The sequence below is a fragment of the Pogonomyrmex barbatus genome, unplaced genomic scaffold, assembly GCF_055798465.1.
Source record: "Pogonomyrmex barbatus isolate J1 unplaced genomic scaffold, ASM5579846v1 scaffold3, whole genome shotgun sequence".
Lineage (NCBI taxonomy): Eukaryota > Metazoa > Arthropoda > Insecta > Hymenoptera > Formicidae > Pogonomyrmex > Pogonomyrmex barbatus.
The window spans coordinates 9,556,037-9,577,556 of NW_028297127.1; the positions used below are offsets into that span (position 1 = coordinate 9,556,037).

A 21,520-nucleotide genomic window follows, 5' to 3' on the forward strand; every position below is an offset into this window, starting at 1 on the left:
TAACTAATTATTATCGAATATAAAACATTCTTATATTTTATTGTATTTGTTTCAGAATATTTGCAAACCGATTCCGTTGCAACCATTAAAAGTGACATCTACTATTATTCTTATTGGATATATTCCTGAAAACGCATCAAGGTATTATTTTATATTATTTTATATTTATTTTAAGATCATATCAAGATCATATCATATATTTATGTTGCAATTTCTTATTTTCGCGATTCTCGAAATTTATTAATAATGTCAAAATAGTATTCATTAAATTGATTCGTCAGCAAAGAATTGTGTTTTCGAAAAAATCGGAGTAGATGAATCATTACAAATTAATGTATTAACCGACCAAAATTATCTTCTAGAAAAAAGTAAAAATGACATCAATTTGTTTTTAATTTTTATAAAAAAATATTTTATAAAGAAATTTTCACGTACTAAAAATCAACTTTAAACACAAATTTTTGTATCAGAGAATCAATTTTTAATTGGTACAAAAGATATAATGTGGCGCTAACTTCTAATTTTAAATTGTTTAAATGTTTGTTAAATGTGTACGTAATTTAATTTATATTTGTTATTATTGTATACCCCTAATATGGATCGAATGCAGCGCCTTTATGCCCAGATTTTGTAACAAGAATATCGTTAATAATCTATCTCAAAATAAAGTGCACGACAACGCACACGTTGGCAATGTCTTTTCTTTTTACAATACATTAAGAAATGTAAATCAAACAACTATATTTTTTAATATAAATTAAAGAAAAGACTTTACAAAAATGAAAAAATTTTATTCATCAAAAATTAACGTAAATTTGTAATTGTCAATAAAATTTAGTAAAATGTATATCTATAAACTGTATAAAAAATTTGATAATATGATAATTTGATTGATGAATAATTAACAACTAACTTCTAGTTATCAATAAAATCTGATGGAAATATTATATACGAGTACTTTTAATGTATTATAAAAATCTTTCTGATGTGTTATATAACGATAATAAATTATTACTTTTTACACCTTTTCTAAGTTGTCAAATATTTAATTTTCAAAACAGTTGCATGATACATAAACAGTACTGCACGATATACAGGGTGTCTCCCAAAAAATGGCCAAGTGGCCATATGCAAGTAGAGCAGACTAAACTGAATCAAAAAGTACTATTCTTGTACTATTTCGCAATAGTTAACGAGTTATTAATTTATGAATATAGTCAAATTACAAGCGCGCGGTGAGATAGGAACACCCAGTAAGGCGCGCGTTCACCGTCGCTAGGCACGTGTGGAATTGTTGATTACAAGCGGCCATCGCTACGCTTTTATCTATGTACGTATGTATATGTGCATGCGTAAATTTATGAATAACAAGCGGTGATGCAGTATAGCGCATCAAAAAGTGATTTTTTTCCGTAGCAAGAAAATGACAGGCTATCATTTCCACATCACCTTGCGGTGATGTAAATAGCATGGTGCATTTTTTTATAGTGATATCCCCAATAAATCTAATCCACTCTCATTTTTTAATGCAAAAACTGTTCGATGTGTCCTCTTTCTTCTTGTATACAAAGTTCGGCCCTTCGAACGATATTGTATGTTGCATGGTACGCCATTTTTAATGGCAGCAAAAGCTGCGATAATTATTTGTCGTACTTCAACTTCCATATTGTTACGGCTATGCTCCACTTTATTTTTTATGTAGTCCCATAAAAAGAAATTTAAAATATTTAAATCTGGTGACCGTGGCGGCCAAGTGATAGGACCATCTCGACTTATTCACCTATCCTGATAATGCGCATTTAACAAATCGCAAACATTTTTTCGAAAATGTGCAGAAGTTCCATCATGCTGAAAAATCAGCTACGCTCGCGTATGAAAGGGTATATTTTCGAGCACAGGTAGTCGATTTTCTAAAAAATCATAATTTTTACCATTTAAATGCAGCGGGAGAAAATATTGTTGTAGCCAGATCTACAACCAATAATAAAATAATAACCAATAATAAAAGTAGTCCGCATGGCAACAAAATTAGGTCGCATGAATCTCCAAAAGTCTTTCGAAAGATGACACAAATGTGTGACCGCCGAAATTGCGACCAGTCTTTCGAAAGACCGCAGAAATGCATCACGCGAGAACATTGCGAAAAAGCCTATCAGCAAATTCCTAAATTTGATGATCAAACCGTAATATTGATTAATCAATGATATTGATTAATCAATCACGCAACCGATCGACGCAATCGATCAGAATGCTGATCGGACATCAATTAGACTATATAACTGGTTACACAAGGCGGAATCGAGAGAGTCAAGAGTCAAAAGTAAAGAATAACGTGTCGTTCGGAATCGTTATTATAATTATCGCGCAAGATATTACAAAAGAACGGCGAAGTTCACGCGAGCCGTACTATCAGCGTCTCAGGTGACATATTCGGTCGACAGCCGCCAGAGTAACGCGATACGAGCTGCCCGCCGACGTTTAACCGTGTGTGAAAGAAATAAAATAAGCAATACTAAATTCAAGAATTTGTGCATTTATTAATAACCAATTAAAATAAAGAAGGTGTGTTAGTGAATTCAAGAAGATTTCCTTCTATTCTTTTGATCCTGCTCGGAGTTCCAACTCCTTAGGCTTAACGAACCCGACTATCTCTAATATTATCGTTGTAGCCCATCCGAGGTACAACAATATGGACCGATCTGAAAATCGTTGACGCAAATATTTACATTTAGTATTGTGAAAAAAAATTACATAAAAAAATTTTACAATCAACACCCAGCACTTGGTTCGCGATCATTCCTGCCCACACATTGATAGACCATTTATATTGGAATGCGCCTGCACAAACGATATGAGGATTTTCCTCATCCCAATACAAAAATTACGTGCATTAAAAACACATTTGGTGTAAATGTAGCTTCGTTAGTCCATAAAATAAAGTCGGGAAAAGATACATTTTGCACAAGAAAGCCTATGCATATTTTTTATTTTATTGACGGTAATTATATCCTAAAAATATCGCAAAAATAAAAAGTCAATTATGGCAATACCTTCACAAAAATAGACCCATTGTTGTGCATCTCTTGCAGTAGTTATTAAAATAAATTTTCTATTATAAGTCAAAAGTAAATAGTAATTTTTTACATTAAGTGTATTAATAATAAATATTAAATAATTTAATTGCTCTATAAATGTATGTACTGAGTTTCAGTAAAATCGGCGAATTACAGCTCATATAGCTCCGAATTGTATGTTAGTTTTGGTTTTGGACAAAATCTTGTTCATATTTGTAAAATATTTTAATTTTTATGTGATGACAAATAATTTTCTATTTGACTAACAAAATTTTTTATATCTTTATATTAAATAAACTTTAACGTCACTTTTGTAGATCCATAGATTATGAATAAAAATAAAAATTTTCAAAATGACAGACGAAAAATTTTAAATTATATACAAAATTGCGTTATTTATAATTCTTTATGTCTATAGACTGTTAAAATAAGATTTGAAAATATTTTTGGAATTTCAAAGTTATACCTGTACCAAAATGTTCGTTTTAAATAAACATATATGAATAATTATAATCGTATAATTAAAAATAAACATTTTCAAAATGACGGCAGAAAAAAATTTTAAATTAAAGTACAAAGTTACGTTATTTACAATCCTCTAGGTCTATAGATCGAGGAAATAAGAAAATGAAAAATGATGTTGAAAATATTTTTGGAATTTCAGAGTCACACCTATGCCAAAATTACAGTTTTAAATGAATATATAGAAATGCTGAATTTGAAGTCCGATTAAAAATAAAAATTTTCAAAATGGCAGAAAAATTTTAAAATTAAAATACAAAGTTGCGTTATTTACAATCCTCTAGGTCTATGGACCATAAAAATAAGAAAATGGAAAATGATCTTGAAAATATTTTTGGAATTTTAAGGTCACACGTATGCCAAAATTTTAATTTTAAATGAACATATATAAATGCTGAATTTAAAGTCCGTAAGATTAAAAATAAAAATTCTCAAAATGGCGACAAAAAAATTTTTAAATTAAAATACAAAATTGCATTATTTACGATCCTCTAGATCTATAGATCATGAAAATAAGAAAATGAAAAATGACCTTGAAAATATTTTTTGGATTTTTGAGGTCACACCTATACTAAAATCTTAGTTTTAAATGAATACATATAAATACTAAATATGAAGTCTGTACGATTTAAAATAAAAATTTTTTAAATGACGGCAGAAAAATTTTAAAGAAAGAGTTGCGGAAGAAGTGCAAAGATATGCAGAAAGATTATGGAAGAGTTACGGAAGAGGTGCAAAGATATGCAGAAAGATTGTAGAGTTTCGGAATGATTGCGGAAAGATTGCGGAAGTGTTGTGGAAGAGGTGCAAAGATATGTGGAAAGATTGTGGAATAATTGCGGAATGGTTGCGGAAGAATGCAAAAGAGGTACAAAGTTGCGCGAAAAGATTGTGAAAGAATTGCAGAATGGTTATGAAAATGTTGCGAAAGTGTTGCGAAAAAAGTGCAAAGATATGCGAAAAGATTATAAAAGAGTTGCGGAGTTGTTCCGGAATGGTTGCGGAAAGATTGCGGAAAACTTGCGGAAGAGGTGCAAAGATACGCGGGAAGATTGCGGAAGAGTTGTGGAAAAATTATGAGAGACTTGTGAAATGGTTACGGAGATGTACGGAAAGATTGCGAAAGAGTTACGGAATGCAGAGTATTTGCGGAAATATGCGGAATGGTTACGGAAGAGTTGCGGAATGGTTGCGGAAGTGTTTCAGATTGGTTGTGGAATGGTTGTGGAATCGTTGCGGAGATATACGGAAATTGTGAGAAAGTTGCGGAATCGTTGCAGGTATATGCGGAAAGATTGCGGAAATATTTGAAAAAATTACGAGATAGTTGCGAAATGATTGCGGAAGTATGCGGAAAAGTTGCGGAATGGATGCGGAGATATCCGGAGAAGTTGCGGGAAGAGAGAAAATATGCAGAAAGACTGCGGAATGATTATGAAATTATATAACATTCATATTTCGCGCTGAGGACTTCATCGCCGCTGCCGCGTAGTGACGAAAATTAAACCATAGCCTATACGGACGATGACAATAATAATAAGAACGACGACGATTTCTTAAATCGCAAATTTCTAGAATCTGACTTTGTATTGTAATATCTCCGCTCACAGGACACGTAGAAAAAAACTAAAAACACTTTTATGATATAATTTAAATCCAAGTTATCGATTGCGGCTATTCAGAACTTGATCAGTTCAATCGTTATTGAGATCCAATAATCTTGATACTTAGCAACTCGCAGGCTCGCATAAAGAGACACGATCAGTCTCGCGTTCGTAAAGCGTTGACGCTTACACTTACACCGGCGACGAGTCACGACCGTGTCTTTCAATATGAGATATATTATGTTTAATGAGAATTATTTTTCTCATGAAAATTGTTTATAAATTGTTGTACATATTTTGTTTACTTGTTTATGAATTTACTAATGTAATTGTATTGAATATGGAAAACATTTTTCTTATTTATATATTATAGTTAATTAAGAAAGATAGTAATTAGTAATGTTATTTCAATATTTATTCATTAAAAATGATTTAAAAATGACGATATATTTATGACGAGAATATTTTGTGACAACTGTTATGTTTATTTTACGTCATTATTTAGTACACCGACATCGAATGATGAAAAATGATCTTAAATCATCGTCATAATGATATTATCTTGCTACTTAGGAATGTGGATTCTGGTGGATTCAGATGGATGCAAAAATGAAAATATGAATCCATTCCCTATACCTATAATTATATAAACGTTAAAACACGTGAACTCGAGTGGATAATAGAAGTGTAATGGTCCGTGCGCACTCGGTTTTCTTCCTCGGCACGGACGCGGGGACGTGCGCTCGGTTGTTGCTCGTTGGATGCCGGGTTCGGGAGAAACGTTGCGGCCGCCGGGCTTTAATTAATTTACAATAATTTGTGTGACGTCTCTCGCTGCGCGGTCGTTCGTTGTCGTTTTTCCGCCGGTCGCTTTGCGATGCTCGTAACGCGATTCGATTGCGGATATGACGGATGCCGGGAGTCATATCGGTAACGCGTTGCCAAGCAACCGGGTCCGCGCGTGTGCGTTGCTAGGCAACCGTCGACGCTGGCCGTGACACGTAGGGCGGATGTCGCGGGAAAATCCGAGAACGCTCCGACTTTTGGGATGAGATGGAGCGACAATATTGAGAACGCTCGGTATTGTCGTGAGGAGAAAAATCCGAGAACACTCCGATTTTTCCCGAGAAGGGAGGAACAAGAATATCGAGAATGCTCGGTATTCTTGTGGAGCGAAAAATCTGAGAACACTCCGATTTCTCGAAAGGGAATAGAACAAGAATACGGAGAACGCTCGATATTCTTTGAGAGAATCTTCTCTCGCTGTTCTGGTCGGAACGGTTGTTTGTAACGGACAGGTCGGAGGAGCGGATAGGACTGTGTCTTTTTCACAAAATTCGTCGGGTATTTATACCCGTCTCTGCGCCACGTGTCACCGTTTAGTTGGTTAAGCGTTTGTTAAGTAAAATAGCTGATCACGTTGTCGATGCGTGACAGCTCGCTGGCGCGCGTGTGTCGGTCGGTCGCGGTCGGAAGTGTTCGGGCGGCTCCGGATGGTACGGGCCGCATTAGCGCGCGCTAGCAACGGAGCATCTTTCGGATGCATCTCCCCCCTTGTTAAGTGAAGTGTCCCTGTTTCGGGTATCACACCTCCCGCTTATAATGGCACTCACCTTGGCCGTTGAATCGGAGTACAAATTTTCGCGCTCCTACTCGTGCCTTGTATAAGAGGGAGATGTGAGCCGCGAAATAGGGCACTTTTACATATATCCCGACTATGTTCACCTCGACCGACGGCGATCCTGCCGGTCCGAATGAGAGCATCGTCGGTCGGTCGGTGGGTGGTGTTGCTGCCTCGGCAGGGACGGAAGGGACGCCGTCGTTCTCGGTGGCCGCGGGGACGGATCTCGGCCGGATGTGTTCAGAATAGCTGGCCGGTATGATGTGGCGGTCCCGCGGCCGTGGCGGTGGATACGGTCGGCGTTGAGCGAGCGGAGGAGCGGTAGTCCCGCGCTGCGACCGTAGCGGTGGATACGGTCGGTGCTGAGCGGGCGGTGGTCTCGACAGCTGGCCGAGCCGAAGGAAATTCTCCTTCCTCGTCGGACAAGTCCGACAGGCTGCCGAAAAGTTCGGCTAATCTTGCCGCACATCGGCTGGCCGGAGAGATGATATATTTCTTACCTCCTCTGGGCGGTGGCGGTGGCGGCGTCTGGAGCAGACCTTTGAGCTTTCTTTCGTTGCTCGCGATGGATCGCTGCACCCTCATACCCACAGCCAGAACCACTCGGATCGGCGGATGGTGGTGACGCTCCGTATCGTTGGTTTGGCGGAGACGGGTTTGACCGTCGTGGTGGCGGGTCGGTAGCGAGGCCCGGACTCTTTGGCGGTGGTCGCGAGCCGTTCCCACAGGATCTCGAACTCAGGATCGTAGCGGGTTGAAACGTGTCTCTTCTCTGCCATAGCTGATGCGGACTTTTTCCCCGGGTCGGAAATCTCGCATATTTATACCCCACTGATGGTATATAAACTTTATCCCGCTCGGGGCAGGAGCGATTCGTGACTTCGCGTGATTCATCATATTTTCAATTTGTCTGGTAAACTTGCTTTGTTTAAAACGTCTTAGTTGTTGTCGGTCTCGTCGGTTTCGTCGGTTTTGTTTATGTCGTTGTCCGATGCCGGCTTTAAATCGTGTATGTGTATATGTCGTGTATATGTCGATGCCACTTTCCCCGGTCGTCGCGCAAGTCGAAAACTATCGGAGATATTATTTTTCGTACGGTTAATGGTCCGGTGTATGTAGGCGCTAATTTTGCCGCGACGGCCTCGTTTTTATTTGACAGGATGTGCACGCGTCTCCACACTTTGTCTCCGACAACAGGTTTCCAAGCGCGGTGTCGCATGTTGCAATATTTCGCTTGCTTCTGAAATGCCTGCGCGAGGTTGGCGCGGACGACCTCATATGCTTCCCGGAGGATGCGGCAATTTGTCTCGGGCGGCGATACGGTGATGTCGCGTTGATCCGCGGGGAGGGAGCTGTTTAGTTCTCGCCCATAATTTAAGAACGCCGGGCTATACCCGGTGGCTTCATGCCACGCGGTGTTATAGGCGAACTGCAACGTCTCAAGGCTGCGGTCCCAGCAACGATGATCGCGATCCACATATTGGCGGATTATCATTTTGACGGTTTTGTTCGTTCGTTTCACCGGGTTGCATTGGGGCGTGTACGCGGGGGAGGTGCGGCGTAATATTAAAGGTTTCTAACGTAATATTAAAACCTTTTTAAATTGGCCGGAGATAAACTGTCGCCCGTTGTCAGAGGGTGCGTGGACATCCGTGTCGATATATGATGCGACTTTCGACGGCTTGCGCGACGGCGGTGGCACGGCGGAGTGTTATAATTCCACCCACTTTGTAAAACGGTCCTGTATCACTAGCAGCCACGAATGCCCATTTGCCGAGCGGGATAACAGTCCTATCAGGTCAATCATATTTGTTCCCACGGATAGGACACGGGGGCTGTGTGTAAAAAGCCGGCAGATCGGTTTTGCAGGGATTTATGCGCGAGGCAATTTTAGCAATTTCGAACGTACCGGGCGGTGTCAGAAAACATGCCAGGTCAGTATAGTCGCGCAGCACGAGCGATCGTTTTGGCGATACCAAGGTGGCCGGCTGTCGGTTCATCATGCAACCGCCGCAGTATTTCGGTACGTTTTTCTCGCGGCACGCATTCCTTCCACTGTTTGTCGGCCGGGACCTCGCGAAAATCGGTCGAATGTAGGAAATGGCTTCCCGTTCTCGATCCGATATTCGGGGAAATCGGCAGGTCTTCCCTTCACCCCTTGGAACTGCCGCTACCAAGGGCATTGGATTGCCTGGCGAGTGGAATGCACGAGTATTTGTCGAGAAAGCACGTCGGCCACGCGGTTCAGCTGCCCCCTCCGATATTTGATATCGAACGTGTATTGCTGGAGCTCGAGTGCTCAGCGGCCTAATCGTCCCGTCGGAGACTCTAGGTGTTGCAGCCATCGGAGGGCCTGATGATCGGTTATCACTGTAAACTCATAGCCCTCCAGATAGCCGCGCAGATGCCGGATTCCCCACACGACCGCTAAACATTCGAGCTCGGTCGCGCTGTAATTCCGCTCGGCCCCGTTGAGTGTTCGACTAGCGTATGTGACTACGCGTTCGCCCTCCTCCAGGTGTTGCGTCAAGACCGCCCCGAGTCCGTGAGTGCTTGCATCGGTCTGTAGTATGAACCGACGAGTAAAATTCGGGCAGACAAGGACCGGGGCGGTAGTGAGTGCCTTTTTCAGTTCGCGGAATGATTTTTCTTCCTCTGATCCCCATTGCCATCTAACGCTCTTTTTAGTTAATGTGGTCAGTGGGGCGGCGGTAGTGGACAAGTTCGGTATGAACCTTCTGTACCAGGAGGCCACTCCCACGAATTATCGAATCTGTTTGACACTGGTAGGTGCGGACCATTGGGCGATGGCTTTAACTTTGTCGGGATCGGTCTGGATGCCACGGCGATTAATTATATGACCGAGGTATTTAAGCTCGATAAGGCAGAAATGGCACTTTTCGGGATTTAGCCGGAGGCGGGCGTCGCGCAGTCGGCGGAAAACTTCTGCGAGATATGTTAGATGTGATTCGAAAGACGGGCTGGCGACGACGATGTCGTCCAGATATACAAAAACGTGCGGTTCGAGTTCGGGACCGAGTATGCTATCGAGGAGGCGTTGAAACGTGCAGAATGTAGCCCGAACGGCATGACTTTAAATTGCATCAGTCCTCGTCCGGGTACTGTGAACGCGGTTACCGGTCGGCTTTCGGGGGCGAGGGGTACCTGCCAATGTCCCTGTTTTAGATCGAGGGTAGACAAATAGCGCGCGCCGCGGAGTTTGTCTAGTGTGGCGGCGATGTGCGGCAGCGGATACGCGTCTCGCTCGGTCACTTCGTTTACCTTGCGGAAATCGATGCAAAACTGTCGTTTGCCGTCTTTTTTTCGGACGATCACGACGAAGGAACTTCACGCGCTGGAGGAGGGCTCGATGACGCCTTCATCCTCCATCTGTTGCACTTCTTCGTCTATAATTTTTTGCATCGCGGAATTTCGGGGGCGATATCGCTGTTTGATCGGTACAAGGGTTTTTACTCGGATGACATGTGTAATGCGATCGGTGAGCCCTTTCACGCCCTCGAATTTGGCCAGTTCGACATTCAGGAAGGTCGTTAATTCGCGTTCTTCTCGGGGCGTGCGGCGCGTTAAGCCGGCGGTGACGGCATAGGAGGGGTGACATTGTTCGGTGGTTGTGGATGGAGGGAGCAGTGTCAAGCGGAGGCAGGCCCATAGGTCTATGCCGATCAGGATCGTACTGTCTAGGGTCGGTAGGATCTGGAAGGTGTGACTGACATCTTTGTGGTGGGTGGTTAAAGGCAGAGTGATCTTCCCGTTAATATGGGCGAGTGCCCCATCGGCTAAATGGATCTGGCTTTCGGCGGGGGTAACTTCGTAACCGATTTCTTGAGCGTAGCGCGCGGTCTCAGAATTTATTATCGAGATTTCGGATCCCGTGTCTAGGAGTGCGGAGAAGTTGCGAGTGCCGATTCGGACGCGGATGTGTGGACGAGGTGTATATTCTACGTCCGCGAGTTTGCCGGGGTGCGTTGTTGGCGGCCCCGGCCATTGAGGCGTTTCCCGGACGGGGGTGGCATTCTTTTATCAGCACCCCGTCTTTGCCGCATTGCGAGCAAAATTTCTGGGGAGGTCGTTTGCACGAGAACCGATCGTGACTTCGTTGCTTGCACCTCCAGCACGTATTCTGGCGATCATATGGGGATTGGTTGCGACAGAGCGGCCGTATTCACGCGTCGACATTCTCGTCCTTTTTTATTCTCTATTTCGCGAGCTTTTTGTATTTCTTCGTATTCGGTGGCTTGGTCGGTGCAAGATCGTGCAACGTGGTCCTTTCGTTAATCCGGACGAACATTTTATACTATACGGCCCTCATGTTTTCGTAGAGTCGGTCTATTTTCTCTAGTGTCGAGTGATTTCCTGCGCGGCGCATTAACGTGAACATATGCGTGACGTACTGCGAGAAGGTTTCGCCGGGGTGTTGCCTCCAATCGCGAATTTCTTGTGCTAGTTTTATCTGATACCGACGCGGTAGGAAGTAACGGCGGAAATCGGTTAAGAAATCGTCTCAACCCGACCATTCGTTCTCGTTATTGCGATACCATGACAGGGCATTGCCTTTAAGCAATTCGGGCAGTCCTTCCAACATTTTCGTTGGAATATCGGTATTGTCTCTGCAATTCGGTAAGCCTTTCCAGAAAGGAGAGAGGATCGTGGCCGTCGAAGTGGCACCCCCATTTTCGGATTTGATTCATGGTCTTTGCGTGACCCAGTTCTGCCGAGGGTAAGCCAGGAAGCGGTGGGGTGACCGTGGATGGTTTGGTGTCGGTGGATGTTCCGGCTTTTACGGTAGGCATAATGTGCGGATGAATGTTAGCGTACGTTCGTAATCGGCGGCGGAGGTCTTCGAGAGTCGCGGTTGTGTCGAGACAGAATGACTGTGCTACACGAAGAACGTCTTGTTTTGAAAGAGTTTGTATTCAGGCTGGCATCTGCTATCCCCTTTTTATTTATTTCTTAAAACGGTCCCTATTCGGGCGCCATGTAACGGTACGTCCCTGCGCGCTCGGTTTTCTTCCTCGGCACGAACGCGGGAACGTGCGCTCGTTTGTTGCTCGTCGGATGCCGGGTTCGGGAGAAGCGTTGCGGTCGCCGGGCTTTAATTAATTTACAATAATTTGTGTGACGTATCTCGCTGCGCGGTCGTTCGTTGTCGTTTTTCCACCGGTCGCTTTGCGATGCTCATAACGCGATTCGATTGTGGATATGACGGATGCCGGGAGTCGTATCGGTAACGCGTTGCCAGGCAACCGGGTCCGCGCGTGTGCGTTGCTAGGCAACCGTCGACGCTGGCCGTGACACGTGGGGCGGATGTCGCGGGAAAGTCCGAGAACGCTCCGACTTTTGGGATGAGATGGAGCGACAATACTGAGAACGCTCGGTATTGTCGTGAGGAGAAAAATCCGAAAACACTCCGATTTTTCCCGAGAAGGGAGGAACAAGAATATCGAGAACGCTCGGTGTTCTTGTGGAGCGAAAAATTTGAGAACACTCCGATTTCTCGAGAAGGAATAGAACAAGAATACGGAGAACGCTCGGTATTCTTTGAGAGAATCTTCTCTCGCTGTTATGGTCGGAACGGTTGTTTGTAACGGACAAGTCGGAAGAGCGGATAGGACTGTGTCTTTTTCACAAAATTTGTCGGGTATTTATACCCGTTTCTGCGCCACGTGTCACCGTTTAGTTGATTAAGCGTTTGTTAAGTAAAATAGTTGATCACGACGTCGATGCGTGCCGACAACTCGCCGGCGCGCGTGTGTCGGTCGGTCGCGGTCGGGAGTGTTCGGGTGGCTCCGGATGGTGCTTGCCGCATTAGCGCGCGCTAGCAACGGAGCATCTTTCGGATGCTCCGTTACAAAAGCAAATGGCCAATTCACAATTACGAATTGTAACGGATTGGTAGCAAGTTTCATTTTGATATTCATTGGATAAGATACAAAAAGTAAATGGCTAATCTACGAGGTTTGAAAAGTCCATGCAAAAATGAAAACTACTTAATTTTTTATTCTTCAACGTAGTTTCCATTTAGGTTTATACACTTTGTCCAACGCTACTCCAGTTTGTTGATCCCTTCCGAATAATATGGTTGGTCTAACTATGCAAAATAGGCATTCGTTTTCGCAATCACCTCCTCGTTTGAATGAAATCTCCTTCCCACTAGCCATTTCTTCGCATTGGGAAATAAGTAATAGTCCGAGGGAGTCAAATCTGGAGAATAGGGGGATGAGAAACAAGTTGGAACCGTAACTCCATCAATTTTGCGGCCACAACTCCGAAGGAGTGAGCTGGTGCGTTGTCGTGATGGAAAAGGACTTTCTTGTCGTTTAATCGTGGACGTTTTTCTTGTAGCTCAGTTTTCAAACGATCCAATAACGATGAATAATATTCACTGGAATAGTTTTACCCTTTTCTGTATAGTCGATGAATATTATTCCTTGCGAATCCCAAAAGACAGTCGCCATAATCTTTCTGGCCGAAGGAATGGTCTTCGCCTTCTTTGATGCAGATTCCCCACTGGCAATCCATTTGGACTGTTCTTTGGTCTCAGGCGTGTAGTGGTATATCCATGTTTCGTCCACAGTGATGAAACGACGCCTAAAATCCTGTGGATTCCACTGGAACAGTTGCAAACATTCCTTGGAACACTTCACACGATTTCATTTTTGATCAATTGTGAGCAATCGTGGCACTCATCTTGCAGATAACTTTTTCATACCTAAATATTGATGCAAAATATTATGTAACCGTTCACTCAAAATGCCCACAGCACTAACAATCTCACGTATCTTGATTCTTCTATTATCCATTACCATATCATGAATTTTATCAATGATTTCTAGAGGAACCTCAACAGGGCCAGAATGTTTAGCGTTACTTGTGCTCCATATGGCCACTCCGAAACGTTTGAAACTATTTATAAACTGTTCTAATTGAAAGTGCAGATTCCACCATAATGTTTATTAAGCTTCTTTTAAGTCTCCTGAGGCGATTTGGTTTTCATAAAATAATGCTTGATCAACACACGAAATTCTCTTTCATTCATTTTTTAGAAATTATTCGACTTCCTCGATTCAGACGAATGCCAAATACAGAAATATTAGGTGTACAAAAAAAGTTCTGAGCTTTAGATTTCATACAACCGAAATAACAATTTAAATTTTATATATCTTCCCGCCCTTTTGCGGTTTTGCGTTGATATTTGGCCTTCTAAAATGCCATACGATTTGGCGTTTGATGCACATAACCTCAAAAATCAGTAGTGTTCACGATGGCAATAACAAAAGAGCATATTCGATTTTCCATCCACTTCGTGTTTCATCTGAAGAAAAATGCTGCTGAAGCCACTGCAATGATTTGTGCTGCATATGGAGAGAACGCTGTAAGTCATACTACATGTAAAAGATGGTATCAAAAATTTCGCCAAGGAGATTTCAGTCTTGAAGATGAACCGCGTGCTGGACGCCCTCAAAAGATTGAAACGGACGAATTGCAAGCACTGCTGGATATAAACTCTGCGCAAACTGAAAAGGAGCTTGCAGAACAGCTTGGCATTACGCAGCAAACCATTTCCGTACGTTTACATACGATGGGAAAGGTTCAGAAGGAAGGCAGATGGATTCCGCATGAATTGCCCGAAGACAACAAAAATCGTCGGCGTGACACTCACTTTGCTTTCAAAATTCCGGAAAAAAGATTTTCTGCACAAAATCATTACAGGCGATGAAAAGTGGATTCTTTATGATAACCCTAAACGTAGAAAATCATGGGTTGACCCTGGTCAACCTTCGACATCGACGCCAAAGCTCAATATCCACGCCAAGAAGGTTTTGCTCTGTATCTGGTGGGATTGAAAAGGTTTGTTGTATTACGAGTTGTTACAACCAGGTAAAACAATCGGCAGACCGCTACCAACAACAATTGACCAATTTGAGCGATACATTAGAAGAAAAGAGGCCATTTACTGGCCAAGGACGTCGTAAAGTGATCTTATTTCATGACAATGCTCGACCACATGTTACGAAAGCGACTCAGGACTATATCTTTGCGTTAGGCTGGAAACTTCTCCCGCACGCGGCGTATAGCCCAGACATGGCGCCTTCCGATTACTACCTATTCCGGTCGCTGCAGTATCATTTGGCTAATACACATTTCATGAGATTTGAAAAGATACGAAAATGCATTGATGACTTTATCGCTTCGAAGCCGGTGAGCTTCTATCGTCAAGAAATTCGCAAGCTACCCGAAAGATGGCAAAAGGTCGTTAATGCAAACGGGGAATATTTCGCTTATTAATATTTTGTTTGTTTTTGAATAAAGATTGAATTTTACAAAAAAAAGCTCAGAACTGTTTTGTACACCTAATAGATCTGGCTGAAACTTGGTGTGTGTTCTTCCAAGAGATGCTACTAACTGAAAATAACCTCGATACATATCAGTAGTGCTATCTTTCTGACTTTGCACGGACTTTTCAAACCGCCCTCATATATTTGCGGATTTAAATTAATTGGTCGTACGTTTCATTTTTATGCACATTAGATGAGATACAAAAAGTAAATAGCCTAATCTATAATTAGTGATTCAAATGGTCTACGGATAGAAAATAGATTCAAAAAATCCAAAAATTTCATTCGACATCGCTTCAATGAATAATTTTCAATATTTTCCAATTATTTCTCGTTTACTGGGTTGATATGATTATTTTTCTAATGATATCGAATTTTTTTGTGTAAAACTCTTTTTAACATGGTTTTTAACTTTGAAACTAAAGGATTTACAAAAAAAGGAAATGAGAAAAAAATGTTTGTTATAAGGCCCCGAATTCGCTTAAATTATTATTAATTGATCGAACTCTTATTCTCTCTCTCTCTCTCTCTCTCTCTCTCTCTCTCTTTCTCTCTCTCTCTCTGCATATTATTATGTTTCTTTCATGTCTCCCATTTAATTTATACAGTACAAAATCATTGTTATATGTACAATTACAGTTTTACACTTTAGAGTATATTTAAAAATGAATGCACTTTGATGCATTATCGGTTTTGCCTCATTCGCGTTCTGTTATCCGTACTCTTACTTGAGGTACTCTAGTAAAATATATCTATCCTTTTCTAGAAATCTTTTAGTAAAAGTCTGGTCATCATATATGTTATCAATATCTCAAATTTGGAGCATCGTTATTGGTTAGGTTAGATCGTTTTTCTCTAATGATGAGTTAATGTCACGTATCACATCGATCATAGCATCTAGCGATCGTTGCATCAAGCTTGTTTTCGGCGTTCTTTTCTATTGACCGAGCGGTGGTCCGCTCGTTTTTGGCCCCCGAGTAATATTGAGAAGATCGTTCCTTGCCAACGCGCCGTTGTTTATGTTCTATTGATTTATTGATTTGAGAGATTCGTGAGAGATGGTTTTGGGAGGTGACGCGAGCAGATTGCAAGCGCGAAATTGTATCACGAACAATGTAATTAATCGCTCATTAAAGTTCCTTCTTTATAAACAGTCTCTATTTATTTACGCATGTCATGTGAGTAAGTGTTGTGTGAGTGACCACCACGAAAGTGCGACACTATTATTCCTATTATAAAAAGAAAGAGATAAGGAGAAATTATATATTCTACAAGAAATAAATTTTCATATTAACAATATTAGGTGAGTATTTTTATTGTACTTACTATCATGAAGTATTATACTTACACTAAGTTCTATGAGATAACATAACCTCTTTTAAAATACTTGTAAGTAAAACTTGATATGTAATTGTAAATTCAGTATGCATTATACTTATATAGTTTATTTAATGATAGATATTATTTTTACAAATTTATTGTTATCTATATCATTGATATAATTATATTTCAGAAACATAACATAGTTGTATAACTCTAGACTGCGATTTCTGCGACCAGAAGGGGTTCATAATGAAAATTTTGCCCCGAGATCCAGTTCGGCATGCCTAATGAATAGCAAAAGTTGGCAGAAAAGGATGGACTTATTGATAGATTATTTCTTTGTGAAGTATATTTAAGATTATATTTTATACAATTATATATAGGAATCTTTTTTCACAGATTGACATATGAGTGACATGCCTAGTATACATTAAAAAATTATAGGTCAGATTATCTATTAATTATTTATGTCTTAAATTTATGATTTTTATATCTTAATTTTATCATTTTCCAATGCACTGTTTATTGCAAGTACAGTTTTCATATGATATGTAGAAAAATAATTGAGAATGGAAAAAGAAAGCTCAAACCAAATGCTGTGCTAACAATATTCGGAAGTGAGGCAAAAAAGATAAGTTCTAAAAATCAAAATATAAGAAAAACAATTATGAATTTATGGAAAAGTATCATAAGTTTATTTAAAAATTATAAATAATTATAATAATAGTAAATTTTAAACATTTCAATTTATTTTAGAAGAGTCATCATGAAAACCTCAGACATGGTTTACTAAATAATAAGGTGGATCTTGTATATAAAGACGATTTAGTGCAAAATATCCAAAATGAAAAGGATTGTGAAAATGAGCTATCGCTGGAAAGTGTTAGAAATAAAAACGGTGATAAATTTAATAGCATATCATATGGAAAGTGCTGGAAATAAAAAGGACAGTAACAGACTTAAGGACATGTTAATGTCATGTATAATAAAGAAACAAGAATAAATTATACGTGAACAGTTTCGCAAGATTAAAAGTCAATCTGACAAATTAAGAAAATATAAATGCATGCTTATTTCCTCCTTGTTTATCCAATAATGAAAATATCATTTTACACTTATCTTTGGTTGCATAATTACATGTTACATCACTGTTATAAAAATGTAATTGGCCAATATAATACTAGAAATTACATATTTTGAATATTAAAAGTACTGAATAACAATATCTTTAATATTCAAATTAAGTAATTAATCACTACTTTTCAGTATTCGATTTTTATAAAGATGTTACATATCTAAAAATAATTTTATTAAGATTTTATTGAAAGAAAAGAATTTTGTTACAATCTATGAAAAATGGAATCTGTCCGAATAATATTCGAACCGATATATGTCATAAGTTTTTCTAAGATTAATGATGTTCCATCATTTCATACGCTTGTGCTGAAGCTACCCCCTCTTAAATTAGAAAAAAGATGGCGGACCAATCAAAACGCTTCAACATCAAGTTTCTGATGGTTAGACTCTTATTAAAGGGTCTCTATTATAACGCCGATAATAACTTTTCTTGCGGAATAACTAATTAATTGTATGTTCTTACTGATTGACGCATCTTATGCCCTGTCAAATTCGCGACTCAAGGCCTGATTGGCCCTGTAATTTTTCTAGGGAGCCAATACATGAACAAATTAAGGATAGTCGCGATCTTTTCTTTCTTGACGCTTTCTTCGCGAGCTTTCTTTTCATCACAAACTTTAATGAAGTTATCGTTCTATCATTTGATTTTGAAACGACTTGGTTAGGATATCTCTTATCGTCTGATGCTGGTATATGGGGTATCTGATTCTTAATGATATACCGCTTGTGTGTAAGTAGAACAAATCAAACTGAGCAGAAAAGCATTTCTATCATTTTGCAATTTTCGCAATTAGTAACGAGTTATTAATTATTAAAAATCATCAAATGAGCGCTCGGCCCACCGGCAAATACGGAATATGATTGCTTAATGTTATACTTAATGTTGCTTAATGTTGCATTCGTGGTTGAGAGAAAAAAATATTTTAATACAAAAAAATTTTACTTAAAATAACAAAATTATTTACTCCAATAATAATAATTTATTTATTTATATTAAAATTATAAAATTTTTTAATTTTAATTCTTATTTAAACAAATAAAGAATATTATTATATGTTACGAAATATTTATATATTCTAATGAGAGAAATATGTTTTTTATATTGAAAATAAAATTTCAATGACAAAGGGATGTTTCTTAAGTAAAAATAACTATAAACATCAAATAAAACAATATTTATTAATACAGTTATTAAATTATATGTTACGAAATATATATATATATATATATATTCTAATGAAAAAAATAGATTCTTTATATTGGAAATAAAATCTCAAATGCAAAAAAAATAATTTTTAAGGAAAAGTAACTATGAATATAAAATAAAACCATTTATTAATATGGTATTAATATAGTATGAATATACTATATTATATATTATAAAACACATTTTTTAATATGTGAAAAAAAGATGTTCTTATATCAGCGATGAGACCCCAATGACAAAGAAGTATATCTTAAGGAGAAGTAACTGTAAAAATAAAATAATATTTATTAATATTATCAAATAACACGTTATGAAACATATATTTTAATAAAAAAAAGTTTTTCGTATTAGAAATAAGATTTGAAATGCAAAAAATGTAATGGGCAGTCAGGAGCCTAAAAGCGGAATAATTAAATGTGTAAATGGTATATAATTCGTCGGCGATAAAACAGATACATGGATAAAATTATAATTAAAAGTAAACAAAAAGAATAAATTCAAATTAAAAATAAAAATAAAAATAAAAGTTCATACCAATTAACGACTAAGAACACAAAAGAATAGATTCGTCGATAGTAAAACAAAACTTCAGTATGTGACTGATGACAAATTCAAATTAAAAATAAAAATAAATTACAAATTACAGACTAAAAACACAAACGTCGTTTCGACCTTATATTAGATCTTCTTCAATGCCGTAATACAGCGCGATGATACGAAATAAAGACAATTAGCGACATAATATATGTGCAGAGAATGTCAAGTACAAACGGCTATTAACTTAAAACTAAAGGCACGTGATCGTGTTAGGCACTAACCGGCTGGTGCGCGCGAATGTAGTGTGTAATAATCTTATGTATGTAATCTTATCATACCAATAGATGCTCTTATATTGCGTATTGTTGTGATCCGAAATACGTGTAATCGTTTCGAATCTGATCACCATCAATCTCGCTCTTTTTTAGTTCTCGGAGCATTTTCCATGTTTAGACAGCGCGGACAGTCTCCAATATATAATGCCAAAGAGCGTGGAAAGTCGTTAATGAGAGACGTTCTTCACCCAATTTTGACGACAAAGTATTGATTAAATTGTATTGCCATCTAACGTATTTGAAAGATAAAATATAGAAGATAGAATTGATCTTAAAAGAGTCTCGACATTTTTGAATTAGATAAAACAATGCGGATACCTTGGAGACAGTCCATACGGTCAAATTGTAAAGATAGATCGGACTCATGGACAGTTAAGCTCAGAAAGAAATCCACGAATGTGTCAAACACAATTATCGTCGCTGAAAAAGATCGAGATGTTCCGTTAAGAAGGGGGAATTTTAAAAGGAGGGAGTATGCTTAGGAAGCCGGAGATAGGTTGAGGATGGGAAAATAGCTCTCAGGTAACAATTCCGTGTCACTTTGTTTATTAATCCCCTGAGGCTATTTTTTAATGTGAATGATTTCGGAGACAATCCTTTTGTTACATGACGGTTCTTTGTCTAGAATCCTGATATTATCCCAATCAAATTCATGTTTAACATTCATTCTATGAATCGAAACCACAAATGGGGAGCCGGTAACTTTTTTAATGTCACGGATATGTTCGTTTATTCTAGTTTTAAGTTGTCGTTTGGTTTGTCCGACATAGGTAGCCTCGCAATCCTTGCAATTGATTCTGTAAACGACTTCCGGGTATATCATCGGATCTAATAAGTCTTTGCCCGTTTTAATGAATTTATTCAGAGGATTAGTTAATCTCTAACCTAATTTCAGGTTGTATTTTTTAGTGATTGTTGCAAAATTTTCAGATATGCCCCTGATGTATGGAACAAGAAAGAATGACATGCGAGATACCGTAGAATCAACCGCGTCAGCAACCCCATCATATGCAACCCCAGAATTCAATTTTGTGAAATATTTGATTCTGTTATTAATAATGGTAAAAATAAAATAAAATCCAATGGATAGGAGTTGTTGAACAGAGTGGTGATCAATTCATTAAGATTTTTCTCGTGAAACTGAGGGTGGGAAAGTAAAAGAGTTCTGTCGATCATTCCGAAAATCATACCTCTTTTGTGGGCTATAGGGTGATGGGAGTGGAAATTTAAATATCTACCCGAATTCCTGGGCTTCTTATAAAGATAAAAAATTAGTCTCTTGTACTCGCAATCACACGAGTATCAAGAAAGCTGATACCGCCATTATTCCCGATCTCCATTGTAAATTGCAGTCTTTCATGGTATGCATTAAAATTCTTTAAGATATTGTCAAAAAATTCTGGGGGCTAGCAAAATGTCATCGACGTATCTGACATAAAATGGAAGATCTATTGGAATGCTGGCAATAGCATCCTCCTCTAAGTCTTGCATAACGATGTCGGCTATGATTGGTGAAAGGGGAGAGCCCATAGGACTGCCAAAAATCTGTTTGTAGAATGAGTTGTTAAATTTAAAATAAGTAGAATCCAAAATCCAAAATACCGCATTAAGAAATTTGTGTAAAGGAATGTAAAGGAATTAGTGTGATTAGAAATAAAATCCCATCTTTTCTCAATACTTTTCAGCGCTAGGTCTGACGGAACATTCGTGAAAAGAGAGACCACATCCAATGATATCAGCTTATGAAGTGTAAACCAGAAGTGTAAACCATTTAGCTTCTTAACCAAATGGAAACTGATATAA

The 21,520-nt window shown here is 39.0% G+C and overlaps 1 protein-coding gene and 1 long non-coding RNA gene across 5 annotated transcripts in view; both read left to right on the plus strand.

The window, feature by feature from the left end:
* Positions 1-21,520, plus strand: part of LOC105433428 (galectin-8) — a 420,969-nt gene that overhangs the window by 172,447 nt on the left and 227,002 nt on the right. For all 3 annotated transcript variants that reach the window (XM_089079009.1, XM_089079010.1, XM_089079011.1), the window contains exon 2: positions 56-141. In XM_089079009.1, coding sequence (XP_088935135.1) covers positions 56-141 — 86 coding nt within the window. The remainder of the gene's footprint in view (positions 1-55; positions 142-21,520) is intronic.
* LOC148936035 (uncharacterized) lies at positions 1,340-21,316 on the plus strand. 2 transcript variants are annotated; one of them, XR_016139761.1, is made up of 3 exons: positions 1,340-16,481; positions 16,692-16,945; positions 17,258-21,316. It is a non-coding gene; the product is annotated as an uncharacterized LOC148936035 (long non-coding RNA). The 2 variants fall into 2 exon arrangements; XR_016139760.1 differs by lacking the exon at positions 17,258-21,316 and adding an exon at positions 17,057-17,083.